Source organism: Ilyonectria robusta, assembly GCF_021365365.1.
Source record: "Ilyonectria robusta strain PMI_751 chromosome Unknown BGZ61scaffold_38, whole genome shotgun sequence".
Lineage (NCBI taxonomy): Eukaryota > Fungi > Ascomycota > Sordariomycetes > Hypocreales > Nectriaceae > Ilyonectria > Ilyonectria robusta.
Genome location: NW_025764472.1, coordinates 1 through 27,361, shown reverse-complemented (window position 1 = coordinate 27,361; position 27,361 = coordinate 1). Strand labels below are relative to the sequence as shown.

General features: G+C 52.1%; 9 protein-coding genes across 9 annotated transcripts; 6 read left to right on the top strand and 3 right to left on the bottom strand.

Moving 5' to 3' along the window:
- BGZ61DRAFT_369766 (uncharacterized protein) lies at nucleotides 1-1,223 on the top strand (the record flags this gene model as incomplete). The annotated part of the gene is made up of 5 exons (XM_046241969.1): nucleotides 1-136; nucleotides 235-536; nucleotides 613-803; nucleotides 890-1,007; nucleotides 1,068-1,223. The coding sequence occupies 5 exons, from the start codon at nucleotides 1-3 to the stop codon at nucleotides 1,221-1,223; spliced, it is 903 nt and encodes a 300-aa protein (XP_046095971.1).
- A 114-nt stretch (nucleotides 1,224-1,337) lies between these two features.
- BGZ61DRAFT_564375 (S-adenosyl-L-methionine-dependent methyltransferase) lies at nucleotides 1,338-1,698 on the bottom strand (the record flags this gene model as incomplete). Its single annotated transcript, XM_046255890.1, has 3 exons — nucleotides 1,338-1,422; nucleotides 1,475-1,531; nucleotides 1,595-1,698. Coding segments are annotated over 3 exons (246 nt in total), but the record flags the coding sequence as incomplete, so codon positions are not given.
- Nucleotides 1,699-1,767: 69 nt separating this feature from the next.
- BGZ61DRAFT_485556 (uncharacterized protein) lies at nucleotides 1,768-2,537 on the bottom strand (the record flags this gene model as incomplete). Its single annotated transcript, XM_046249725.1, has 3 exons — nucleotides 1,768-1,908; nucleotides 1,987-2,367; nucleotides 2,520-2,537. The coding sequence occupies 3 exons, from the start codon at nucleotides 2,535-2,537 to the stop codon at nucleotides 1,768-1,770; spliced, it is 540 nt and encodes a 179-aa protein (XP_046095969.1).
- A 1,083-nt stretch (nucleotides 2,538-3,620) lies between these two features.
- BGZ61DRAFT_564371 (uncharacterized protein) lies at nucleotides 3,621-4,336 on the top strand (the record flags this gene model as incomplete). The annotated part of the gene is made up of 1 exon (XM_046255889.1): nucleotides 3,621-4,336. A coding segment is annotated over one exon (600 nt), but the record flags the coding sequence as incomplete, so codon positions are not given.
- A 2,869-nt stretch (nucleotides 4,337-7,205) lies between these two features.
- Nucleotides 7,206-8,058, top strand: BGZ61DRAFT_464454 (uncharacterized protein). Its single transcript, XM_046247482.1, has 4 exons — nucleotides 7,206-7,408; nucleotides 7,454-7,500; nucleotides 7,532-7,659; nucleotides 7,698-8,058. The coding sequence occupies exons 1-4, from the start codon at nucleotides 7,243-7,245 to the stop codon at nucleotides 7,804-7,806; spliced, it is 450 nt and encodes a 149-aa protein (XP_046095967.1). The 5' UTR covers nucleotides 7,206-7,242; the 3' UTR covers nucleotides 7,807-8,058.
- Nucleotides 8,059-13,343: 5,285 nt separating this feature from the next.
- Nucleotides 13,344-14,288, top strand: BGZ61DRAFT_369788 (uncharacterized protein; the record flags this gene model as incomplete). Its single annotated transcript, XM_046241972.1, has 1 exon — nucleotides 13,344-14,288. The coding sequence occupies one exon, from the start codon at nucleotides 13,344-13,346 to the stop codon at nucleotides 14,286-14,288; it is 945 nt and encodes a 314-aa protein (XP_046095966.1).
- Nucleotides 14,289-16,201: 1,913 nt separating this feature from the next.
- BGZ61DRAFT_593815 (uncharacterized protein) lies at nucleotides 16,202-16,863 on the top strand (the record flags this gene model as incomplete). The annotated part of the gene is made up of 1 exon (XM_046256805.1): nucleotides 16,202-16,863. Exon 1 carries the CDS (start codon nucleotides 16,447-16,449, stop codon nucleotides 16,861-16,863), a length of 417 nt encoding a protein of 138 aa, XP_046095965.1. The 5' UTR covers nucleotides 16,202-16,446.
- Nucleotides 16,864-16,932: 69 nt separating this feature from the next.
- BGZ61DRAFT_539886 (uncharacterized protein) lies at nucleotides 16,933-17,855 on the top strand (the record flags this gene model as incomplete). Its single annotated transcript, XM_046254846.1, has 2 exons — nucleotides 16,933-17,485; nucleotides 17,539-17,855. 2 exons carry the CDS (start codon nucleotides 16,933-16,935, stop codon nucleotides 17,853-17,855), a joined length of 870 nt encoding a protein of 289 aa, XP_046095964.1.
- Nucleotides 17,856-22,340: 4,485 nt separating this feature from the next.
- BGZ61DRAFT_300556 (uncharacterized protein) lies at nucleotides 22,341-22,580 on the bottom strand (the record flags this gene model as incomplete). The annotated part of the gene is made up of 1 exon (XM_046238682.1): nucleotides 22,341-22,580. A coding segment is annotated over one exon (240 nt), but the record flags the coding sequence as incomplete, so codon positions are not given.
- Between the last annotated feature and the right edge of the window lie 4,781 nt (nucleotides 22,581-27,361).

Genomic DNA, 27,361 nt, shown 5'->3' with positions numbered 1-27,361 from the left:
ATGAAGAGACTCGGTTTACTCCTTCTCCCTCTATCGCCCTTGGGCATTTCGGCTCAGAGAAAGGGGCTAGATTGCGACTTCAAAGCTCGGAACCTCGCAACAATCCAATCCGTCTATGACCTTACTGTTTTCCCAAGTACACCAAGCTTTCCTTTTCTGTTTCATCTGCATACATTCCATGCTCATTAGACAGGATAAATCACACTTCAACGTTCTACTAACATACTGCTCCAGATAATGTCCCTATTATAACACAAGGCACATCGACCTTCCCGCCAGGGCTCTTCGCCAACGACATCTCCGGCCGCGTCACGCCAGTCGGGGCCTTCGACGACCTCGTTGGCTCGATCGAGTACTTCGTCGGACTGGCCCCCGTCCCCGATAAACAGAATCCTACCATCTTCTCTGAGGCGAAAATCGTGGAGTTCAATTCTGGATGTCCGGAGGTTGCGACGTCGACGGTATACTTGAAGGTCTCAAGCGTTGATATTGCAAACCCTACAGTACCCGTTCAGTTTGTTACGTACCTCAAACAGGTGAGTCAGCTGTTAACACTTTCATCCCTCCCATCGATGGATGAGTTTGGGATATGATGTCTAAAATGGTTTCCAGGTGGCATTCTGGCGCTTCAATGATAAAGGAGAAGTCACTCACTACGACGCCTGGATCCCAAATCTCCAGGCATTCGTCGAAATGAATCTCGGAGCACCGCTGTCCAATCTAGCTGTCCAAGCCGGCTTCAAGCAGGCAATTTGTGGCCTAGCCATGCAGCGATGCGTGGGGCCTAATGCGCAGTGGAACAAGTGGGTTGGCAAAATCCTAATTCGCTACAACAGAGGCATAGAGGCGGAGATGGGATAGAACATTGAAGCTAACAATCAGTGAGCAGTCCGGAGGAATGCCTGGGATTTTTGGAAACAATCCCCTTCGGTACCTTCGATTACGCGACTAGCAACACCGTTGCTTGCCGGAAGATTCATGTCATCTTGACTTTAAGTCGTCCAGATGTAAGTTGTTCTACATTCCTTGATATTGAAGACTGCGTTTACTTGACTTTGGCCATCTAGATTCACTGTGCACATGTGGGTCCCACGGGTGGCGGCAAGTGCGTTGATAAGGATTACAACGCATTTTACTTTGGGGATGAAGCCATCTTTGGATCACCTGCAGACTCGATATTCATGTGCCCACCAAAGCACGGAAAGAAATGCGGACACGTTTAGCTATCGTTCGATGCTCCTTTCGATACTTTATACCTACCTCTACTGTCAATATCACTCTCAATGACCAAGACCAATGTTCGTACATATCATTTGCCCGAGTCTCGCTTTGGACGTCTATGTCCAACTGGCCATGAGGGGTTTGCGATATACCCAGTCTTCTTCATAATCATCAACTTCAAAGAAGCAATTGGGCGGAGTCCTGCATCATGGTTGTTAATAGGATCCAGCAAAGTAGAAGGGAATATTTATACCATTTGGGTTGTATAGGACTCAGATCGGTCCCGAGCACTTCTGCGGACGGATAATCACTAATACCCAGGGTTGTTAAGAAAGGATCTTGGAATAAATCACCACCAGGACTGGAAACTCACTCTGCAAAAGCCATCGCCCAGATACCGGTCCCGGTACCAAGGTCAAGCACGCGCTGAAGATTTTTACCAATAGGAGCTAGCTGAAGCTGTCCATCAAGCATAAGGGTATATATATATGTGATGGACTAAATCCATTCGATCTTGTTCTTCTTCGTCATTCGGCTATTAATGGCTCAATTAGCCCTTCCTGTAGTCAATTGAGCGGGGCGTGCTCCGTGCCGGGGACCTCGGACTGCAGCCGGCCTTGTCGCAGAAGATGCATCGGTTTCTGAGATACAGTTATGAGATACAGTTACAACCAGGCCACGACACATCTACAAAACATAACGCAAGCCAGACCACCAATTCTTTGCAACATGAAAAGACCGGCGAGAGAAGATTTCGTACCACACTACCACACCGGTAGCGAAGAACATCGAGATCTTCAGGCTCTTCACCAGGATTCTGAAAGGTGCCCAGAGCTTCAGATCACGACCGATCTCGTCTAGGAGCTTCGCGACCTCTGAAGCATCCTTTGCGTTGAATGTATTTGGTAAATCCGTTCCAATTTGGAACCCCCAGATTTTTGTTGGGGTCCACTTGTCTCCCCTCTGCACGATATCTTTCTGTTGATCCAGTGACTGTCTCGTCCTTGTGATGTTCCCCAGAGTTACAGCCTTCCGAACGGGACTGGATTTGTTGAGCAAGAGGGCCAAGCAATCGTACCGGCCCTGTGACAGCGCGGCATCGATCAGCTCCTCGGCGTCAGACGGAAGAGTGTTGAGTTCCAGGGTCTAAGACAACTGGTACAGCGACGTATCCCATCACCCTGGCGTGCGCGTTTCCTTCGTTCTCTGCGAACTGCATCCGCCTTTCGACATCGTGGGCACGTGCGATATGTTCCAGATAGGCCTGAAGTCCAAGGCTCTCCACACCTGCTACAGACGTGAGAGGCGGTTGGCATTTTGTTCTCTGCAAATATTTATCACAGCCAAAATCATGGAGGGAGAAGAGTTGGAGGGGGGAAGGGTTGGGGGAGGGGGGGAAGGGTTGGGGGGGAACCCCGCTCGTTTTCACCCCAACTCTATATAGTTCGGCCTTGCTTCATCAGGATTAGATCACATTGGTGAACTATATAATCGACTTTCCTTTATATGTATTAGAACACGCAGGGAAATGTCACTGCTGAGATATTATATGTTCGTATGAACATAATTATTGGTCATGTAGAACACGCTTGCTCAGTGATGACGCAACGCACAAGCTACAAACAGAACAGAAGCATCGAGTTCTAATCTCTGGCCATACACAGGCGGCGGATAAGGAGCATGTGATAGAGCAGCTGATGATGTGCCTCCCGTTATCTGCCCTATAGGTTTCTGACCCGAACGATATCACAAACCCGGTCAAGCTGAGGCTCGCTGCGTATCGGACGCGGGATCCGGACGAGGCTGAGGCTTTCCTGACGAGCCTCGACCTGGCATACAAGCGGACACGGCTGGCGATATCGAATCCCCTCCGCTCGGCAATCTTCTTCCACCGGGAAGTGTCCATGTTCTTCGAACACTACGTGAAGACATAGGACGGGATCAAGTCACATATGATAAGTTTCTACATATTCGGACTACAAGAGCTATCTAACGTTTCATTGGAGTATAACTTCATATTGTAATTGTAAGGATATTACGCGGGTCGGGTCCTTGCCATCAGCGCTGGACCTCCGGAGCCTGATATAGAGATGTGAGGTGCAGTACCCGCACATTGTGCGGATACTGGTTCCTCTTTTGGCCTAACGGCTGGGAGTTCTATTGCTGATCTCCAACACCTCTGGAATCAGTACAGTAATTTCCTTCACAGACTTACTTGTACTTCTTATAGTAAAATATAAGAGATCTAAAAGTTTCATAAAGTCTCGTAAAGGACAGACATTGTATTTAATATTTTTCAGGCCAGTTTTGGCTTGTCAACTATGACATCGTTCCGATGCCTTCGCATAGCATGAAGGAGTGTGTCAATACTTCCAAACATAAAACATGAACTCGAGCTCTTCATCCACGTTAATTCCCTTCTCGATACCTCGTCGCCAGTCAGGCTTATATTCACCATTCGTCGCTTTCTCATACCCAATCCTAAATCGTCTCCCACAGAGACCGGTTCGGAGCCAAGATTGGACCTGAAAGCCAGTGGCCTAGTAGCCCTTGCCGTAGCCCTTGTCGTGGTCCTTCCAATGGTCCTTGCCGTGTCCCTTGTCGTCCCCTCCATGCCCCTTGCTCTTGTCGTCCCCATGACCTCCATGCCCCTTGCTCTTGTCGTCCCCATAACCTCCATGGCCCTTGCCCTTGTCGTCCCCATAACCTCCATAATCATTGCCACGGCGATCTTTGTTGTAGTGGCCTTTGTCTCCGCCCTTGGAAGGATAGCCGTACTTGTCGTCGTACTTGTCGTCGTCATCGTCGTCATCTCCCTTGCCCTTATGCTTCCCACCCTTGTCACCGTAGCGACCGTATCCGCCCTTGGGAGGATAATGGTCGCCGTACTTGGCTGGAGCACCTGGCTCAGCCTCAGGGGCAGGGGCGGCCAGAATGGCCGGGGCAGCAGCGGCAATGAGGGCGATGAGGGAGAGCTTCATTTTGACGTCAATGGGTGAGAGGATGTTTGAGGAAGTAGGAATTGCAAAGGGTTCGTCCAAGAGGTATACTAAGAGAAGATAGCGGTTGTCAGGAGAAGTCAAAGTTGATTCTATCTGTATGAGCTGGGAGATAGAGATGAAGATTCATTCTTGAAGATGAGGGGGAAGGCCTCAGCTTTATTCACAGACGCTCTCCCATTACAAAGCCGGATGACTTGAGTTGTTTCATGTCGCCATGCCTCCCAAATCTGGTCTCAAGATTACATGAATTCCTTGTTAGCCTTCACCAAGTCGAACACCGAAGCCAAGACGCGTGTTGCCGGCTCCGGCAGATGATACACCTCAAAGCCATCTCGGCATCTGCAAAGGATAAATGACATGACGTGGCCATTCCTGTGTGTGGTCTAGGCTAGAGAAATTCCGCCTTTTGGCCAGGTCTCACATCATCATTAACTCGTCATTTTGGATGCACGATGTTGCACTGAATGTTTTTGAGCTGAATTCTGACTGGGCCTCGTTGACTTTCGCCGAGACCTTTTCTTATTCATGCTACTAGCAGATCGTGCAGAAGCACAATCAATTCCATGCGAGTTTCTTTTTTTAGACGGCTATGTGGTCGTCAGCTCCGAAACTATGCTTGAGTTCTACGTTGCGGGCTTAGTGGATCTGTTGTTCGGCAAACGGGGATATACCAATCGTCATGACGGCATCTGCAATATCTCAATCCACTTTCGCGACAATTTTAAATTCTCAGATCTCACAGGGAATCCGTCTGGAAGCTGCAACCGGGATTCTGCTAGGCTTAGGTGAGACTAGGTGATTTCATCGCCGCATAGCTATTGGTCACTATATAAAGCACTCGAGCCTACGAACTGGAATATTTCCGGCCGAGAACGGCTATATTGGGAAGTGAGTTTGATCTCCTGATGGTAGCAAACGTGGAGGTTTCGTGCTAGACCCGAGTAGCTTCCGTTCTTGGTATCCGACCTAGCCGAACGGCATCAAATCGCCATCAAAACGCCATCAAAACGCCATCAGCTGAGAATACAACCTCGAGGGAGCGATGGAAGCCTGTCGGTAGTTTCTAGCAAGGAACCAGAGACTAGACTTTGCTACCCTACTCCAGAAAAGCATAGTGCAGGCACTTGATTGCTTGTGATGCATGCCGTGGCTGACATCGCCACATCGAGATGGACGCAATTGGTGCCCGCACCACCTCGTGTCGGCAGCTTGGCTCTCCGGCTGAAACTCTATTAGCCAATCTTATAATGCATGAGCTTGCATGACAGTGAAGCAATTGAAATTACCCCTCTGTTTACATCCCGCCCGATGGCGACAATCTGATGGTTTCTTGCCTCAGAGCAAACATCACAATTGCCGAGATAAATTACGAAGACGTTGAGACATTGGAGATGCATCTCATCCACTTCCCTTTGACTGATCTCACCTTTATTAATACCTCATGTCAGACATATTTTTCAACGCGAACGTCAATTTTCATCATGATGCATGAAATAGACTCATTAACATGCAACAAAGAAAATGTGCCCGTTGGGTACGACTGGCCATCGTGCTCAGTGAGCGTCGACATGTGTGACGCTTGCATTAACCGTCTAGTTGGGCGAGCTACCGGTAATAGACTCATCTAGCTGAGCAAAGGTGACACCGATGAGTGACGTGCGTTGATATCAGAACATCATCGTGCCTGAGAGATCCATGCCGCTACGTACTAATGACTCAGCAGGTATTTGGATGAACTTGTGATTTCATCGTCATAGAATATGCTAGATGTTTCCTAGCTACCTAGATTTAACAGGTTGGACGGTACCAGAGCGATCCGCTTCCGTTCGATCGAGTTGACTGGACGCAACAGAGGCCCTACTTGTCCGTCAGTGGTACTCTAGTGCGGTTTTACACTACACATTATCCGAAAATCACTATAAGTGAGAGTGAATAACTTGGGAATTCAACCAGGGTGGTCATCAATTCAATCTGGGGCGTCGATTGAGTTGAAACAGGGGTGGCACGGTCTGTTATATGGTTACGTGCACGCTCGCACGGTTCACATGTTGATCTTTCGTCCACCGGAGGCGTCAGTGGATTGAATTGATGACCACCCTGAATTCAACAGCCCAAGCTTTCGAGTTGGATACCCACGTCATGTCTGTAAAAACGCGCTCGATAATCGATTTTACGTAAATGGGGTAGGAAAAAACAACGACCTCTCATGTTACCTATTCATGCTAGCAGTTGTAATGGGTAAGGCGACATCAAGATATCAACTAGGGGCTAGTCAAATGGAGCGACAAGCACATGATTATACGAGGCCAAGGAGCTCAGACTATATGGACCTCTTTTGAACCTCGCGAGCAGCTGCCACAGCAAATGTTAACGAAGTTATGAGACAAGAGGGGATATATTGCAAACACTATAATAAAGGCTAAGGCTAGAACTTGACCTGACAGACTTAGAAGACGAAGAACTTGACAAGAGGAGAGTACGATTTTTCTGTGTGCATATATCACTCCGAGATAATAGCACTCTCAATTGTATGCCGATTTTGCGGGGCATAGTGGTATGAGCATCCACCCTCAATGGTAGCCGCAGTTAGTATGCTTGATAAGCAGGGTGGTGCGTTTTTCAAATGCTCCTCGAATGTATCCCTTCGTATTCCAAGTCCCCACATACTTAGGGATCCTTGGCATTTCCACATTGACTAAAACCTTGTCAGATTTTTCAGCCGAAGGCTGACTCTACATTAATCCAGAAGTTTTCCCAATAATGAGGGTTTGGTGCAGACAGGGATTAGTAAGTTTCCCGGACTCTGATTGGTCTAAATTTTGTATGGTTGGTCGCAAAACGTACCGCAACTGGATGACGGCCTTCGAAAGGTGGGTCGCTATTTAACAGCTGCCAGGACCCCTGGTTTGTTTACTAGGGGGCAGCTTTAGACCCCTTAATAGTAATTACCTGGAATTTCGGGATTCAAATACCCATTTCATCCCGCACAACGCCTCTTGATGTCTTGCTCCATTAAGTAATGCGTCTTAGGTCTACTCCTCAAGAGCTTCAAGATGAGATGATTTCCATCGTCTGTGTCCGCTGTGGCGAGGAGAAACCGGCAGGTGACTTTATTGGCAAAAGGAAATCGGTGGGGCACACCAAGAACTGCCAGGACTGTCGCAATCAGCGCAGTTCTCATGTCAGTCTGTCTCCCGCTCCGTAAGACGCTCGATACTAACTAATTAAAGTACTCCAGGTCCAGAGGCGCGATCCTGACTTAAGGAACCTCGCCGTCGTCCTTCCTCAACTGGGGTCCCGCTCCGAAGAGAACTGAAGAAGATGCTAGCCTATCACCTCCTAACGACAGGTTCGGAACCCAGCCTACGTCGCCAGAGAGGCTACGGCAATGTCATACAGCGAAGACGTTATCCGGGGCGTCGATTAGCCAGCCGTGGTAGTGTTGGGGACGCCAATTCCACCAACCCAACAAAGCTCGCGGCTCTTCCGTACAATAGCTCCTTCACCTCCTGTGCAGCCGACGACACTACTAACCGCCTCACATTCTGATCCGTCTACTATCCGAAGCAGCACGCTGATATAGGTCACCCTGACTTGGCTCCTAGATTCCTCAAGTGTGGGAGAGACTCACAGGACGATTCCTCCATGGCTGGCGCAAGGGCCAAGCGGGCTGCTATCCAGCGCGGCCATCGTTCACGACGCCGTGCAGGCGAGACTGTGTCACTGACTCCCTCAATATCTCAACTCGGCGCGTTTAAAGGTTCGGAGGGGCCTGGGGCAGATATTCTTAATGGTCGCAGTACTTCGGGCTAACGACAGAATGTAGATGCGAGCCAAGATCGACCGCGGCCGAGTGGGCTTCCAGATGGGGATGGGATAATCAAGGAAGGAGATGACTGGGGCCAGTTCTCGGAGTCCGATATTGACGCCGAGGACTATTTCAACCTGCTGCTTTCGCCCGTCCGGCCACGCAGGTACCTGGAGCAAATAGGGGTAGAGTGTGACTCCGACCCAGGGGACGGGACGAGAGCGACGGTAACGACTCCGTGGATGAGGCCCTGTTCGTCATCGCTCGCGGCTGCCTTCTGCACGGCCGAGGACTGGTCGCCGTGGTCCGGCTCCTGGCACAGGAGGGCGCCGAGACGATCTCGAAGGCAAACTCGATCGTTGAGGCCGCCACGACGTATTCGGAGTCCGGTGAGGATTCCACCTGAAGAGTCGGCGGTATTCCACGCACAAGATCCGGTGTGGAATGGAGATCTGGAAGCTTGCGCCTTGACTGGTCGCGACAAGGCCATCCTCCGCGAGTTCTGGACAGAGCTGGACAATGACCAAATGCAGTTTTGCAGTCGATGCCAAAAGAGTTGGTTCCAGATGAAGATCGATTGCGATGGCATTTGTGCGCGTTGTTATCGAAGGATGAAAAACGCCGCCCCGACGAGCCGTATTTCTTCTCTGCGGATAATCAGCTCGACTTCGGCCCTGTACCGGCCCGGTTGCCCCAGCTTACGCCTACCGAAGAGTCTTTGATTGCTCGTGTTCACGTCCACGTGAACATTATGCTTGTGCGAGGGCAGCAATACAAATATCGGGGGCACGTAGTTCACTTTCTCCGCGAGGTTGGCTTAGTGTACAACCAGCTCCCGCTTTTGCCGCAGGAGTTGAACACTGTATTACTACGTCCTGCGAATACGTCGTCCCACGCACATCTTAGCCGGCAATTCACCCGCCAGTTCCGCGTGCGCCGCCAGCCGGTTGTCATATGGCTAGACTACCTCCGCCGCCATCATCCTGGCTATCGATGCATCGTCATCGACGAAGAGAGGCTAAATCAATTGCCCCAAGATGGCAATGTCCTGGATGCCATCCCCCAGAGTCAGGTGGAGGCTGCGGATGTTGGACCCGAGGAAGATCAGGAGGCGGAGCCTGACCTGGAGGACGAGGCTGCGGTGCCGACCTGTTGGCCAAGGACACGGAGCTTGATGCTCTGCGGTCTATTCTCGCCGGAGAGTCAGAAGCTGATTCAGAGCTTTCCACAAGCTTCCAGGCGCAGGCGCAACACGAGCTGCAGCTCCCGAATATACGACACACACCCATGAATGATTCAATCGCTCTCATGCCCTACTCTCCTTGGCGTTTCCCTGCCTCTTTCCTGACGGTAGAGCCGACTTTGTTGAACCCGATTGCGCTCCATTGATTACAAGGATTACGTCGAGCACGCGATGCGCTGGCACGACGGGCGTTTTGCACGCCACCCGACCTTCCGCTTCGTCGCCTTCAACACGCTAATGCGGTCACAAGCACGTTCACGGTCCAGATTCTTCGTGAAGCAACATGATGGGAGACAGCAGCCGCTGACGCGAGAGCAACTTATTCAGGCGCTCCGGAACCACCAGGCGGCAGGAGGACCCCGAGGCGCAGGCGCTGATCAACTCGATCACAAGGCATGCGGTGTCTATTCGCGGTACGCGTCCATTCTGGAACAAAAGGAGGCAGGACCTCGAGGCCTATGCCTATAACCTTGGTTGTCCTGGTGCATTCATCACGTTTAGCCCGGCAGATTTACACTGGCGGAGTCTCTACCAGCATATGCCCCAGTATGACGACTGGCTAGCCGCCACCGAGCCGGAGAGGATGGCTCTATCGCGCCGCCTATTGCGGCAGAACCCTCACATTGCTGCTTTCCACTTCTACCGCCGATACTGCCTCTTTCGGGATATCGTGCTAAGCAAGAAGTTCAGCGTCACGGATTACTGGGATCGTATGAATGGCAAGGGCGTGGAGTCCACACAACCACGGCCTGTACTGGATGGAAAATTGCCCCGGAGCCGACATGGAGGACGAAGCCGCTCGTGATGTTTTTGCACGCACGTGGGGATTCCACGTCACTGCCATTAACCCCGAGCCGAGTAGGACTATGCCTCAGGGTGAGGGTAATCCGCTGAGCGTAGATCCCCTAAGCATAGAGATGACATTCCTGCGGCTCTCGCAAATTGTCAACCGTTGCCAGCGCCACAAGTGCAACACCACGTACTGCTTGCGTGTGAGGAAGAGAACCGGTGACATCGCGAGGGATATGGAGGGCGCTGCTGCAGACATCGAGGCGGCCAACGCGGCCAATCCAGAGAGGGAGTGTCGTTTTGACTTCCCTCGTGCCTTGCGGGAGCTGGCTGCAGTTATCAGGAAGGAAGGAAGGTCGTACCACATCTTCGAGGCGGCGCGGAACGACAGCCTCATGAACCACTTCAATCCTGCTATCATCCTAGGCTGGCTAGCCAATATCGACATATCTCCTTGCACCAGCTTACAGGCGGTTATTACGTACGCTGCGAAGTATTGCAGCAAATCTGAGAAGAAGACTGAGCCTTACTGCAAACTTGCAGATCAGGTCTTGCCGCATACGGCACACCTCCAGCCCTTATTATCCTTCTCCTCTCGCCTTATGAATAAGCTGATTGCCGAGAGGGATTACTCGGCGCAGGAGATTTCCCACCTTCTGCTTAACATCCCTCTGCAGGAAGGCACACGGATGGTCGTCTCCGTCGACTGCCGTCCGTTGGAGCAACATGCACGTTCGTATCGCGTCGACGAAGATGTCAATGAGACTATCGGCAGCTACAGAAAATATCTGGAGCGAAATGACCAGCATGAGGATGTAACCTACCTCGAGTACCTGCAATCGTACAATCTCAAGACGTGGAGGAGACTCGCTGCTAACGCGAAGCAAAGGGTCCTAGCTTACTTCCCTCGATACAAGTCCATGGAGGCTTCTCCCAGTTTAACGACTTCTGCCGTGTTAAATTGATGATGGTTCATCCACATCGCTCTCCACAAGAGTTGCTCGTGGTGGGCGGGCAGCGGTTCGATTCCTTCGCGACTGCGTACAAGTGCTGCACAGAGCACCACGATGCCCACGCGGACGATCATTATGGGGAGCCAGATAACAAAGAATTGAGGGCAGAGGACGATGAATTTGAGCTTGAGCTCCATGAGGAGCCCATTGTGGAGGAGGACTGGCATGAACTCGCCCGCATGCTGCCTGACCGCCCGCTGGAGGAAGAGGACATCGACATCCTCGGCCGCCGAGATATCGACATCGATTATGATTGGGCCTCCCACGTTGGACGGTATACCGACGACGGCATTCTCAGCGGCGACTACTGGAAGCAACGCAAAGCGGAAAACCCCTGGAATCTCGACGTGGACCATCAGCCCTTGGAAGCTCGCGATTCCCTAAATCGAGATCAGCGCCTAGTGTACGACACGGTGATGGGCCACTTTCTGACAGGGGCTCCTTCCCAGTTGTTACTCCATGTAGATGGGGGAGGCGGCACTGGCAAGTCATACCTCATCAACCTGCTCTCTGCGCACCTTCAAGCCGCGACGGGCGGGAGAGGGACGCCCGTCTGGCGTGCCGCGCCCACGGGCGTCGCGGGAAATCAGATTTCGGGCACTACCTTGCATTCCCTGTTGCACCTGCCAATTAATAAGGACTTCAAGCCTCTCTCAGCCATTGATAAGGCCCAACTCCAGAAGAAGCTTAAAGATATCAAGTATCTGATCATTGACGAGAAGAGCATGCTGGGACTGCGTCAGCTATCTTGGATCGATGACCGTCTCCGAGAGGCGTTCCCGAATAAGAACGAAGAGTTCTTTGGCGGCCTGAACATCCTGTTGGTTGGTGACTTCTTTCAGCTTCCCCCTGTGCTGCAGAAGCCGCTTTATTACGATAAAGAGGTTCAGGGAGTAGAGATCAAGGGCAGAAACGCATATAGGCGATTCGATAAATCGGTCTTCTTGAAAGTTGTCCAGCGGCAGCGTGGTGACGATCAGGAGGCATTCCGCCTAGCTCTCGGGGAATTGCGGCTGCTCCAACTATCTGTGGAGTCCTGGAAGCTCCTTTCCAGCCGCGTACAGGCAAAACTAGACGATCAAGAGGTCGCAAGGTTTGTCAACGCCTTACGAGTATACGCCACTAAAGATAGGGTGAACGAATATAACCACTATCACCTCGACCGCCTCAGCCGGCCAGTCATCCAGGTCATGGCTAAGAACGTCGGCCCCGGCGCGGCTGCTGCGCCTGATGACAAGGCGGGCAACCTTGCGAAGCAGATCCCCATATGCATTGGCTCCCGTCTGATGCTGACGTCCAACCTTTGGCAGCCAGTTGGCCTCTGCAACGGCGCTCGCGGCACAGTTTACGATATCGGCTGGGCACCTGGGGCCGACCCCATCCAAGACCCTCCCTGCGTTATCATGATGGAGTTTGACAAATACAGCGGACCGGTATTCCTGACCACCGCTGATGGCAGGAAGATTGTGCCGATTCTCCCAGTGGAGAGGGACTTCCTCATCGGAGCCACTCTCTGCGCTCGCACCCAGTTTCCCCTGATCGTATGCTACGCAATTACCGTGCACAAGTCACAAAGCATCACCGAAGACATGATAGTTACAGATCTGTCCTGCCGGGACTTTCAGACTGGTTTAAGCTACGTGGCTGTCTCTCGCGTGAAAACGCTCGAGGGTCTGATGTTGGATGCACCATTTGATCGTAATCACCTGGTCTACGGGTCTCCCCCGGATGGCATGAAGATGAAGATGAGGGATCAGGAGCTTAGGAAACGACAGGTGCTCACACGGAATCCGTACATGCCACATAATACCAAGAATGGCCATGGCAATGGATCAGTACGTAGATGATGCAGTAGTAGTAATAGCTTCCCGGCCCGCGGAGACACAGCCTTCGGCTGAGGCTACCCCATGCACCCCATCGCCGCTCCTATGTGCATGGGGTGACGTAGTATTTTATAACAACAACCGAACTTATACCGAATGGAATCATACCACTACTACCCCATCTATCACACAATACTATCAGTTGTTATGAATGAGTAGTAGTAGTAGCAGCCGTGCTTGTATTAAGAAAAGAAAAAAAAAAGGAAAAAGAGGGGGGGGGGCGGGATATAGCGTAGCGAGACGCCAACTTGTCTCACTCCGATCTGATCTTACCTTCATCATCTACAATGCCAAACACAACCACACCAGAAGCCCTCGCCCACGTTGGGTTATGGTTTGACCCCAAAACCAACCTTCTCATCTGTACCCAGCCAGAGTGTAAATATGCACTCAGCACTGGTCCATCTTGCGTTATATCCCACCTGCGGGACAAGCATAAGATCCCGACTAACTCTGGCCACGGATTGCCCAAGCAACTCTGCCGCTGTGCGATACAGTAACGTTGACCACCTCTTCGAGTATGTATACCTACAGACATGGGTCACTGGGTCAAAGCGGGAGTACTGGATCATCAAGCGAAATGGGAGCGTGGTCCGGCCAGTAAGGGATGAACGCACCAATGTCCATATGTGGTCTGTACATGAGCGCGAGGCGGTCCGCCATGCTGCAGCCGGGAACGAGCAGCACGGGATATCGGCATCGCAGATGGCGTCGAATCCCGCCAAGTTGACATACACGGAACAAAGCTGCGGGATCAAGAGAACAGGCTGGGATAAGACATACAGAGACAAAAGCCGCCAAGCATTACTTGCGATCACCCAGATGCCGTACGACTACCCTAGCGGCAGCAGCAGACGCCACATGCTTTGTGGCCGGGGGCAAGATGGGTTTGAGGAGGACCTGGTGAGCCCACCAGAAGACGAGGAAAGGATTGCTCGCATAGTAAGCCAAGTGGATGCTCTCATGGACCGATGTGAAGAGACAGCAGAAAAGACAAGCCGGAACTTGCGCTGTTGGCTTAGGAGCACCCGACCTCGATCTGCCTATGCGAAGCCGTTTGAGCTTGTACAGCTACCCTCTACAAGGAAAAGTTACCGGAGGTTATGGAAGAGGGTGCTGGTGCTTGTGCTGCGGGCCTATCGATTGGATCCGGATACTCGGGACAAGGTCATTGGCATCCGTTTGAAGAAGAGAATATATGGGTTCGTACAGTTGATTCAGCCCGAAGGGCGTTTTACTCAGTCAGAAAGAATCGACCATAAAACCTCCTCTGATTGGCCAATTGGCCCGGCCTGTGCTCAACTCGTGCACGAATTGGTCGGCTACTAAATGAAGGCCCACAAACCCCTGAGCGTTGACTAGGTAACTAGCTTGGCAATCTCTCCAAGAGCTTTCAGGTTCTTCTTTTCTTCAATACAATCAATTTGTTGGGTTTCTAAGCACGATTCCAACCTCGTGCTCCTTGCTCCTTATACTAACCTACGTGGCGGCTGCTTCCCTTTTCCGTCGAATCTATCAAACCTATCAGGTTGCTAACGGTATCTAGGTTTACATATTACCTCCGCAGCCGGCCTACCTCTCAAGATTCCCCGGTTATCCTGCCTCCGGGAAGCAGTGCAGTTTCCTCCCTGATTATTCAGACCTGATCTAACTACCTTAAAGACAATACCTCTATTAAAATCTATTATATTATTAGATGTAAGCTGTTGTAAAGCCTCCCTGCCCGAGTGATATCTAGCAGTCTAAGTGGGTAAGAGGTGGATATATATGGCTAGATGGAGGACGATATACCCCAGTGTTACGGGGCAAATCTAGGACTGGGTGAAGGTATCTTGTTATGCTATAAAAAGGCAAGAGCTACGGGAGCTTGGAGCTTGAGGCTAAGTGCAGCTAGCTAGTGGGGCTGGGACCAGACCCAGGATTAGGGTTACCGGGAAGTCTGGTGCCGTGACACCCAGGCAGTTCGAAACTGCCGTACCTGCAAGCAAGACCTGCCCGAAGTCGAATTTCGAAGCGTCAAGGTCCCTGCGAAGCTTACAGGAGACTGTGCCAGCTGTAGGGCAGGCTGAAGGGAACGGGTAGCCGGATCCCGAGCCGCCGTTGCCGCTATGCGGAATATTAGCCACGAAAAGGACCGATTCTCTAGCCAACCTGACGCCTCCAAGGCGGACTGCGCCAACTCCTGCGTCTGTGTATGGCTTATAACCTCCTGCTACGCCTGCTTTATTCCGTCGCCTGGCGCCCGCACTCCAGGGACTGCCTAGACCTCTGCTGGGTCCATTTACCCCAAGCGCGGTATGGGGACCTCCCCCTGTCCCTCCTACCCTTAGCCGGCTAACAGTAGTTCTGGGCATGCCGATTCCTCAAACGGCAATTCTTCAAGGCACTATTCCAATGGCTCCTGTTATGCTAGGCACGCCTATACCATAGGAATCGTTCCCTACCATACCTTTATTACTGCTACAGGGTTATCGCTGCGGCGGCTATACACGTCGAGGCACCTTTAACCCACAGCCTTAAGAGCGACAGTTTGATTAGATAGTTGTGTTAGATTGGATCATGTACAAAGCGTCCGATCGGGTGGTCACGTAGTGACCTCCAGGGTCGAGACCGCCTATTGGTGCAGATACCTCAGGCCCCCACTTTTAGTCGACAGATATACACTCAAGCGATCACAATAGGGGCAACGGGGAGAACATAGACAATACACACACATCAAGTCATCTGAGTGCCACGCTAGCTTTCCGACAGTTCTATCCTGCCCTGATTGACGACAAGATGTATAGTTGTATTTGCTGCAGGAGTGTTGGCTCGATATGAAGCGAAATAGCTTGAAAATCTGCAGCTGCTGTATTACTCGAGATAAGAAAAGAGCCCCTAACGAGCCCTACTTCTTTAGCGCTGGGAATAACCTTGACTTCGGGGAAGTCCCCAGCAATCTACCTGATCTAATGATGGTTGAGGAGATGCTGATTGCTAGGGTTTATGTATACGTGAAGGTCTTATAGGTACGTGGCGCTCAGTATAAATACCGCGGCTATGCTGATTGGGCCTGTCAGGAAGCGGTAGAGGGATCCCTATGACTATTAGTCAACTCCCTTACTACAGGTTTGAAGTGGTTTTTGTCACGGGCCAGGGCCCATATCCTTGCAGCTGTGCTGCAAGACGTACTAGGCTCGTGCGCGCCAGGGATGAGAAATCGTTCCACAGTTCAGGGGCGCTTGAGAACTTCTTTCTTTCTTCTTCATCTTTGATGTAAATAGCATCCTGGACTAGATAGCTGGAATACAGTTACTAGAGGCCGTTCACAGTTTTAACAACTGGTTACCGCCGCAGTCGAAAGGGGGATCTAGAGGGTTCCCCCAGCAGAGTTTAATAGCAGGTATACGGTATTTACCCTTCGGGCTGGATATTCAGCCGTTAAGTCCCTTGCCTTGGCAACTTAACGGGTGTTCGAAGTATTTTATGGAACCACCCGTTCTGGGCCATGCCTGCTTCCCGTTCCCAAGAGGAGGCAACATCAAATAGAGGAAATGACGAGGATGGCGAGGATGATGGGGAGGCTGAGGAGGATGGGAAAGAGGAGGATGAGGATGAGGTGGATGAGGAGGATGAGGATGAGGAGGATGAGGACGAGGAGGATGAAGACGAGGAGGATGACGAAGATGAGACTGAAGATGACGAGACTGAAGATGACTGGGTGCCAGGGGAGGAGGAAGCAGAGAGACGAGACACTAACCCGCACCCTAAGGCTAGTGACAACAGTACCGATCACCTCGTTGAGCGTCTTTTCGGACTCAGCTTGGCACTCTGTACCGAGCCTCTTCTAGATGGCCAGCCCAGCTCAACCATCTTGGTCTATTTCAGTGGCATATTAGCCTTCTCGACCAAGCAAATCAAATAACTTGGTTATTGGACACACTGCTCGCAGAGGCCGCCATCCACCCAAGAAAAATTGCGTGTGATGCCGGCCATGGGCGTGGACCGCCTCGCCAACTACCTCGCCGCCGCCGGTTTGGCAGCCCGCGAGGCCGAGATTCGCACATTTGTGGCACAAGGCGCCCAAGATGTGCACGCCATCATGACCTCACGCTGGTCGTCCGACGAGTTGCGGCGGATTGCGACACGCGAGATTCACCCGCCCACTCGCGGACGCCAGGTAACTGGCATCATGTGGTACCTCACCGCCCTGGCGGTCGAGCGCAACCAGGGCTTTGTAGCTGGTGCTTTCCTCTGCCTTGATCCCCACGGCCGGCTCTCTGCCTTCTTCCGGGCCGTTGGCAAACCGCGAACCAGCAGTCACCTCAAGCGCCACAGTGCGCCAGGCTGCACTGGCGGCGTGGACCTGCACGCAGACGGCACCTTCCCGCCACTCGCCCACGGTCACCGACAAGTGCTGTTCATCGCCATCGTCAATGACAAACGTCGTGGCAACTGCTTGTTCCTCAACCTGAGCCCTACGGTGTCGCTGGTCTCCAAGACTTCATCCACCACTCTGAGCGCTACGTCCGCTCGCTCGCGCGTCGGTTCCGATTTGGCGGTAACGACCGTGTCGGCATGCGGAAGGAACGCATCCCAGATCGCTTCGTGAAGGCATTCGCTGAAGCCGTGGCCCACCTCCCGGACGGCTTGAGCGCCATTGCCGAGGTCGGTAGTAAAGGGGTACGGGAAGGCATTGGCGGTATGCATGATTATCTTACCACAAAGATCGCTGACGCCAAACTCCCCGAGCCCGCCCACGTACCTCTGGCGACATTGCTGCAACGCCTCGAATCGGAGTACGACTTCGTCGCCTTGCGCTTCGGCAACGAGGTCTGCCTCGACCTCGCGGCTGACCTCTCGGGACCACTCCCCCAAGCGCCAGAGGTGCTCGGTCCATCGCCACCCTTGTGGTGATTGAAACGACAGGTAAGGTAAGGTAAGGATTTTATTTCGCCCGGGGACACACCCCAGAGGGCCTTTGCGCTAAGCTATTTTCGTTTCGTACAGTTCTTCCATAATCACCTGAAGCCCCAAAATTTCACTTTTACTAACTGGTCCAATCTGGTGTATATGCCGTGACAGGCCTGCTTGAAGGCCAATTTCCCCAAGTGTTCAGCATCCTATCCTCAGCAGCTGAAGCCCGGTCTGTCAAAATGAGACTGTATGATGTTAGTAGGATTCAATCTGAATAGTTAGTGTGCCTGAGGCTTCTGGTCCATGTCAAGCCTCCCCGTTGCAATGGCAAATTTGATCGTCGCCCGTACTGCCCGCATGTCTGGTGCCCATTTGTCATCGTCAGACGCTGCCTTTCCTCCCAAGAAGAACGAGAGGTTTCCCATCTTTGCTTGTGGGCATTTCAGCATGCCTTCCCGTTGCTTTGTCCACTTTGTGCATCTGAATAGAAAATGTTTAACTGTCTCGGATGCTTGACCACATTCGCACATATCCGATTCCACTGCGCCGATGTTGTGCAGAAAGCTGTTTAGTCTTGCCATTCCGGTGCGGAGCTGGATCAGCACATCTGCTTCTTTCCTCTTCAGCAGGTCATATATAGTACGGGTATGCTTGCCAGGGAGTGCCATGTCTATCGTCGTCGAGTATTTCCCAGCTCTTCCTGGCGGCATTCTTGTTTGCTGCTGCTTGGTTATGACTAGTCTTATCCTCGTGGATCTTGCTTGATACAGTGGTATATCTGGTCTGCAGTCTCTTTCAGTGGCCCGCCGGGCTGCTGCTTTGGCTTTTGGTCCTAGTGCGAAGTCTTCTTCGCCTGCTGGAACCCACATCATCTGGAGAGAGTTGCCCTCGTCTTCAAGGCGCCCGACATGGTCGTAGATTTGCCGAATGGCCTGTTAGCCGGATTGTTGACGCGGCCGCCGTATGGCTTCTAGTGCGGAACGGTTGCTCGTCACGACGGTTATAGTCCGTCGACGCAGTCCGAGTGGCATGCATCTCAGCGCCATCTCTATAGCTCCCAGCTCGGCTATGTATAGGTTCAGCTCCTCCGTCGACCCAAGAGTGATGGAGTAGCTGGCCACTAGTTCGTCGGCATTGTTGAGGGCCGTATCTCGTACGACACCTCCCATGCCTACCATGCCCTCTCTCTGCGAGGAGCAGGTGGCAATGACTATGCCATCCACCCTCTTTGCTTCTTCCACCGCTCTCTCCCGGTCAGGGTCGCACGACACCGGGATACGGTCTCTCCATGGCGGTAACGCGTACTCCCGAATGATCTCTATTCGTTCAGTGGCTGTTTCCCCTTGTACTTGAGCAATCCTCTGCATCGGCGACACGAATCGGCGACACACTTTCATCACCTTCAGTGTCGCCAACGGGTGTGTCCTGGGAAGGGTCCGGAGGTTGATCCAGAACCTTGTTGCTGCTTGCGCATGCCGTTCTTGCACCGGTTGGATGCTAGCTTCGGCCTCTGCCACCGCCGTTGCGACGGTCCGGAAAGCTCCCGTGATCGCCTGTGCTCCGATCATCTGTGCCTTGTCCAGCCAAGCAGCTTCTCTAATGCCACATGAGTGCGCCCACACGCTGGACGCATAGTCCATGGTGGGAGCTACTGTTGCTACGAACAGTTGTCTCGCCGTCCGCGGTGACAGCATCTTCAGTCTTCTCAGACACATAGCAGCCGAGAGCCCCTTTGCAGCGGCTCTAGCTATGTGTTCCTTGTACCGCAGTTTCGCGTCCACGACCACTCCCAGGATCTTGGCGCTCGCCTTGGGCTTGACTACTTTTCCTTTGATCATGAACGGTTTGTCGCTGGTACGCGCGGCGTTTCGAGTGAAATGCACGATGGCCGTTTTGTCTCCGTTGAACGTCGCACCGCTCCGTCTTTCCCAGCCCAGTGCTTCGTCTATAATTGATTGGATGCCGGCTCGATTCTCCTCAGCTGTTGATCCCACCACCCAGGCTGAGTAGTCGTCCACGAATGCCATCGAACCACCTTTTGCGTTGATTCTTCTCTGCACCAAATCTGCATTGAAGAACAGGAACAACACCGACGACAGCGGTGATCCTTGCGGGAGACCTGCCTGTGGCAGCTCCCGTAGCTGCGACGTGTGTCCATTTACCACCACGGTGGCCATTCGTCCAGAGCAGAAGGCGTCAATCCATCTCACCAGTCCATCAGGTATGCCTCTCGCCTTCAGCCTCTCCAGGAGTCGTTCTTTGAACACTCCGTTGTAAGCGCCTTTGACGTCGAAACTGATCAGACTGAGCACCCTGCCGGCCCTCCATGCCTTATAGATCTGCTCCTGCAGCAGAACCAGTGCTTGTTCGGCTGACCTTCGCTTCCTTGCCCCGAAGTGGTTTGCGGGCAGCAATCCATAGCTTTCCACTACATAGGATATCCGCTCTGCAACGACTGCCTCGAGTATCTTGCCCAGTGTCGACAGCAGCGATATCGGTCTCCATGCTTTGGCCACTGTGTAGTCTCCCTTGTCTGCTTTCTTTAGCGGGATGATCTTCGCACTCCTCCACTGGTGGGGTACCGCACCATCCTTGAGGGATGTGTCGAAGAGGTGCAAGACTCGGTATCTAACCACTGGCCAAAGCTGTTTCCACACCATTGCTGGCAGACCATCCTCTCCAGGCGCTTTCCAAGGTTTCGCTGCTAGCACTTTTTGTTCAACTTCCTCCATGGTGAGGTCTGGCATGTGCACTTCCGTCTGTTGCGGTCGGTCGCCTTCATCTTCAATCCTGGCCGGCAACGGCGGGAAGAACGTGCTGAGCAGCTCCTCTGCCTGCTCCACCCTATCTACCGTGGTGGAGCCGTCTTGTCTCTTCAAAGGGGGCACTCTGTCGTCCATAGCGCCTATTCCGGGTTTCAAGTACGTAGCCGCCTTCCATATGTTGACATCTTCTGCCAGGAATTCGTCCCAGTGCAGTTTCTTCTGTTTCCGAATGGCATCATGGTACTCCTTGGATGCTTCCTTGGCCCGTCCTTCCAGGTCGGGCCTCACCTGGCCTGCTCGCCGCTGTGCCCTAGCCTGATTCCGCCATAACGTGTACACCCGCCGAAGTCTTGTCAAATCCTTCGTCCACCAACACTTCGCGTACGGTACTGGTTGTGCACGGGGCGTCAGCTCGTGGATCGCTTCGAGGATGACCCTCATTAACTGGTCTGTCTGTTCCTGCACGCCGACAGTCCAGGGGAGCTCTTGGAGATTGTCCTCCACCTTGGTTCTGATTGCTGTCCATGGTGCATTCTTGAACAACAGTCTTTCCGTGACAATCCGATCAGGCATCGCGAGATCGAACGTCGTTTGGATCGCCCGGTGGTCCGATCCGTGTTCTGTCGGGTGTATGGAGCACGTCACCATTCCGTCTGCCACCTCCGCCGTCGCCAGCAGGGTTCAAAGCCACTACACTCCACTACACATTCGAGGATATGGAATTGATGTGGATGATGACTAAGATCACGGCGGTGGAATGGATGGATATGGATCCATTATGGATGTGAATCCACAATGTGGAAAGGATTTCCACATGACGAGCAAGGGATTTACTCCCTTGCATAACTTAACCCCTGGCATATCGCCATCATTCCCTCGAAGGTTCTGCCAGTGTCTGATCCAACTGCCCGATCAATCCTGCACGTAGCCAACTGCGTAAAGTCTGGCAGAGGCCGATAGTTGAAGCATCTAGCCGATTCCTAAGCCTCGTAACCATCTGCCCGGCCACTGAAAATAACCTCTCACACTCTGCTGACATAGGGGCTACAGTCAGTAAATCCAGGGCCATCCTACTCAATTTGGGGTACTTGAGCCGCCTGGTGTGCCAGTATTCGTATGGGTCAGTAACGAGGGCGTCAGAATCGTCGATATTGCGTTGCCACTGATCGTACTCATCGAGATCCAACCCTCTGTACAATGACGAAGGAGATGCCCCGGCAGACTCGTCAATAGCCTGATTCTGAAGAGTTAGCCCTCGTTTGCTGTTACGCCAGGCTGTAAACTTGTTCCTTGGGGATTTAAGACGTTTACTTGCAGGTAAATCAGAGTCTTGATCTTCAGAAAATAAATCCTTGTATTCGCATTCCCACAGATCCTGAATAATCGCTTTGGCTTTGATAATCCACATCCGCCGCTTAGCATCATCACCCCACAAATCGTCGAATAATGCCCAGCGGTAAGCAGGATGGAGAGCCGCCGCGCCGTACATCACAGGACTGTCGTTGAGGTATTGATAATACTCATCGAGCTTTATCCAGCCTAGGTTAATATTAACGGCGAGATGCCCGGAGTCAGGGAGGTCAACGGCTATCTTTTTGGCGGATTCGAGGGACTCGAGAAGATATTCGTACGCGTGAAGAAGATCCCAGCTTGTACCTTCGAGTCGTGACTCGGTTAACCATACCAATTACAGACCGACTCCATCCAGCCAGGACTTACCGGATAATGGAAGCTCAAGCTCATCTTCTTGACCTTGCTTTTGTTGTTTCCCCTGTTCATCGCCCCCCAAGGCTTTGACTACTAGCTGAAAGTCTAGTAGGATATCGCGGAGCGCCTGGAGCACACGCCAGTCGCTGCTTGAAATCCGGTTCTCTTCCTTCAAAAAGAACGGCATCCTGGCCCCCTTCCTAACGGAGCCACTTTTCGTAAGATTCGCTTTGTTCCACTCACTCAACGCTCGCTGGATAAAAGGGTCGTAAAACGGCTGCAAAACAAGAGCCCGGTCGACCATGGCTAGCTGGGAAAGCCAACGGGTAGCGTTATCTAATATAACGCCAACAGGATCATGGCTTTGGATCGCTGGATCGTCGGATAGTTGGGATTCGACCTGCTGGACCTTTTTAAGGACGTCGGTCCAGATATCGGATCTGTTAACCTCCTGCAAATGCAGTTAAAATAAGCCGGAAAACAGGAAAGTTAGGAAACAAAATGTAGTAAAAATAAGAACAAAATCGGCTTACCACAGCGAAGTTATGCCATTTACCCACTGGACCCCTTTTGCGCCACTGCTCATGTTCCCTCGCCGCCGTCAATTGGCCATCGTAGATCTGTTGCTCGAATGCGTTTGGATCTTGGCCAAATAGCATGTGTTTCACCACTATATTGACAACATGGCCAATGCAGCGAACCCAGCGCTTCTTCCAGTCGAATCCTAGCTCACGGCCCAGCTCTGCCATCGTTGTTTTGTTATTCGAGGCGTTATCCAGGGTAAAGTAGCCCAGCTTATCCCCAATCTCGAACTCCCGGACGATATCGAGTATCTGCTCAGCGATGTTCTCGCCTGTGTGCCGGCCTAGTAGCTCCGGAAGGCCGAGAACGCACTTCCGGGGCCTGTTATCCAGATTCCTGAATATACAAGTAACGCCGTAAAGAGCATGCCTGTTCCCGGATCGCCATCCATCAAACTGGATATGGATCTGGTCTGGGCTCTTCCGAAGCGTCTCTCGTACAGCCAATTTATTCGCATTGAATTCTCTTTCGGCGATCGCGCGCACCGTTACATCGGATATGTGAGCTTCTGTAATGGAAACAGAAGGGTTGAGATATTCGAAGATCGCTCGCAGGTCAGGATCTTTCGCGGTGGTGAACGATCGATTCGTGTTGACGATCCAGTTGACGATCATCTGTTGAAACGCGGATTTATTAAACCGCTTGATCAATAGATTCGTTATTTCCTGATCGCGGGGGACCTCTGGATTCAATCCAAGTAACGTAGCAATTGAGCGGGTGGGTGTTGCAACTGTAGATTTCAGGGCCTGCCTTTTACCTGAAGGATCGACTATGCCGTTGTGATCCTTGAACAAGTGACTCTCAGCGTTCTGCAGGCCCTTATAGTTGTAATTCTTCGGCCTCAGATCCTTCCGTTTGATACACATACAACAGACCCAGCGGCGTTCCTTCATTGCTGTATTCTGAATATCTTACCCAAACCGGTAGACCCATTGACGCGTTTGGCCATCTCTTTCGGACAAAGTCCAGCCTCTGAACAAGCGAAATAGTCGTTGTTCGTCTTCTTCTGTTCGTTCGGGGATCGCCGCCGTCGATTTCCCTTGCGCAGAGGGCTCGAGAGTAGGTGGTCGAGAATCGGGCTGATAGTCGGCCATTGTGATACGATATATGCAGCTGAAGATTTGTCGCCAGTCAGAAATGAGCCAAGGTACCGGTAGTCGGACGCATTGGCATTGTCAGACAATTAAAATCTACATAGTCGAAGGTCTAATAGCATCAGCCAATTGATGAGAATTATCTGAGGAACGCGTCCTCCATGAGGAAATGCACGGGATCGTGCAGCTCTTTATTCTGCCAGCCAGGCAGCTGCAGTCGCGAGCAGCATCATAGGAACAGCCGAACAGCCATTCCAGGTAGCTTGATACCGGTAGGGAACAGGTATGCGTTGTCTTAAACCTGGTATATTAGTTAGCAAATACTTTAAACTCAACCTATTAACTAGGGGTTCTGTAGTATTTACAAACCTCCGCTAAGATTAAGGAAATATCCACTGCATTCCACAATTTCCACATGTGGCCCGGCTCCCGTGGAGTGGTAGTAAATCCACAACTGGGTCTGATGGAATGGAGTGTATTTGATATGGATCCATATGTGAGTCCATATGTGGGTTTTCGTGGAGTGGCTTTGAACCCTGGTCGCCAGCATCAGGTCGATTGTGCTTTCCTTGTCGGGGCCTTGCCATGTCTTTGTGCCTCTCGGGAGCAGGCTGCAAAGACCGTGTTCGTTCATGGGGTCGATGATCGGTTCGGCCTCGCCTTGCCTTGCTAAGGCCACATCGTCTCCTCCCCAAAGCCGGTCGTGTTGATTAAAATCTCCGGCCAGTATGACGTCCACCGCCATCCCGGTCCTGCTCCTGAGGTCGAGGATCACCCGGTGCAGGGTATGGCATGTATTTCGAAGAGCCTGGGGCTTGCGTCCCGGCACATACACTGACACAACTAACATTATTCGGTCCGGGAGTCGTATGGCTGCTGCTGTCAAGTCCGGGGACTGTATTGGTACTTGGTTGGCCTCCAAGTCCCTATTCACCCACAACATGCTCCGGATCGGCCATCTGCCATCTCTCCAAATCGTAGGGACCATTTTAATCCATCTGGGATGCGCCATAGGGACTGTTAATAGTTTGCCGTCACTTTTCCATGTCTGTGGTTCTTGGACCGCCACAACTGCAAAATCTTGGAGTCGCCTATCGTTCATTAGGCTCTCGTGTACCGTGTCCTGTTTTCTTACATTAAGTTGAATTACCTGGAATATCCTACTCATGCCGAGTAGGGTAGAGTTTCGGGCAGCTTCGACTGAACGACTCGTGCGGTCCACCACAGGGTACGCACTTGGGTACCTGCGTCTGGCACTCACGATGATGGTGGCCTTCGGCAGCGCACCTCGCACATACCCGATTCTTGCTGCACGAGAAGGCCTTGTGGCCAAGCTCCTGGCAGTTGTAGCATTGTATCGGTCCGGTTCTCCGCTCGAACATGCTGGTATAAGCCGATTCACCGGCTGCAAGGAAGTAGCGTTCCTGTAAGAATCTCCTGGCATCGCTGTTTTTGGTGAGGTATACCACCATGGATCCATATGCCTTTGCGTTATCCTTGCGACTCAACCAGGCCATCTTGGCAATCTGGACTTCATTCTCTTGGCCCAAGGCTTCCATTGCTCCAGGAAGGACCTTGCCTTCCTGGTCCAGAACGGCGGTACGGTTGATATTGTCAACTTTGACTGGATACAGTTGGTCACGAAGGACTCTCGCACCTGGAGCCTTCTTGACCTCAATAATGGTCTTGATCTTCTTCAGTTCTTCCTCGTTCCTACCGATGACCCTCAGGCGGTTGGTATTTCGTCCATCTCTGGTCACTGCAACACATCGCCAACTAGGTTGGTCGCTAGATGTTCGCATTTCCTGTTCAATGGTCCTGCGAAGCACTGCTGGTGTAGCATCTCCGATATGATCCTCGGGCACCCTGGATGTGTCCACCGTGCAGAAGACCGGTTCCGAGGTTGCCGATCGAACCGTAGATGGTGTTTGAGTGGTAATACTAATAGGCGTCATCCTGGCAGCATCTGCATATGTCTGGCTAGGCGATCTTGCTGCATGAGCATTGGTCAAGGTGTCCAGCTGTAGCCGGGTCTGCTCCAACTCGCTGCAAACCAGGGTGAGCTGCTCTCGAGCCTGTGACAATTCTTGCGCCATCTGGGCCGTGGTCCTAGTGACTTCCTCAGCCATGCGGTCGCTAAGTTTTGTAAACTCGAGCTGAAACTCTGCCTTCATTGCTTCCATTCTTTGATTGAAATCCTGTTCCAGGAGTCGTTTCAAACCCTGGATCGCCTCGGTCATGCTGCCAGCTGCCTTAGGCGTGGTTCTTTTCTTAGTTCGCGTATGACTCAGAGCTCCCTCACTGCTCTCCTCCTCCTGCCATTCCATATCGCCTTTTTGTTGCTCGGACTCCAATGCCCTTGTCGTTCTGGTCCTTTTACGCAGGGGACGATGATATCCCCCGCCCGGAACATCCGGCTCGCCTTCCATGACGACAATGACGTCTGAAGCGGGGTTCGCAACTTCAGACATCCACCAAAGGCCTGAATCTCCGCCAAGCGGCTACCGGGTATTTCAAAAGTAAAAAGAAGATAATGAGATTTCGAGAAGTGTTTCGAATCGCCACTCTAGCAATCGTATCACATCCCTTCGTGGGCTGAATCTTGGTAGAATCGGACTCCGATTCGGATAGGACGGACGCTTCTGAAACGACAGGGGTAGAGCTGATTTTCTAGCTATCGCGTGTATTATGTAAGGAGCGCGACACGGCCGGAGCTTCAAGTCTTGATTCGGGCTTACGAATTTCCGACCGGGCGCTGTAGCAACAAGCCACCGCCACCAAAACAAAACAAAGCCGCTAGAATAAACCAATTCATTCAAGGCGATTGCTCTACTGCCGTCGCGTCCAGCAATTGAACCACAACCACGGCTATTAATCGTCGAGAAATGTCACCGTATAACAATTCTGCACCTGGACATGAATCCTCTCGTTATCCAGGCGTGGCTTGACGAAGTGGATGCCTCCGTCACGACCCATCCCGTTGACACAACGCTGACAGTCGATCCATTGCTCAACAATGCGCATCAACGTCGCCTTTCGGATGAAATGTCGAGCCCATCAAAACGCCTGCGAACGAGTAAATACTCCGATTCCTACCCCGATCCCGACGAGACTCCAACACGTCCCCGACCTCAGTTATTGCGACATGACAGTGATGGAGTCGTCTTTGATGATCCAGCCACACAAACGGCGACCTCAACACGTTCAACGTCCTCTTTCACTGCAGTTCTTGCAAGCCGAGCAGCTTTTTCAGCTCCCACAACCGTCCAGCAAGCTCCGACAGACACCTCTCACACGACGCGATCGCGCAGTTCATCTCCCACGAAGCGATTCCAAATGACGGCTAGTCTGTTAAGCC

Coding starts and splice junctions, on each gene's coding strand:
- BGZ61DRAFT_464454 (XM_046247482.1), top strand. CDS start 7,243: ATGCGTCTTAGGTCTACTCCTCAAGAGCTTCAAGATGAGATGATTTCC. Junction 7,409..7,453: donor TCAGCGCAGTTCTCATGTCA/GTCTGTCTCCCG, acceptor AACTAATTAAAG/TACTCCAGGTCCAGAGGCGC. Junction 7,501..7,531: donor ACTTAAGGAACCTCGCCGTC/GTCCTTCCTCAA, acceptor CCCGCTCCGAAG/AGAACTGAAGAAGATGCTAG.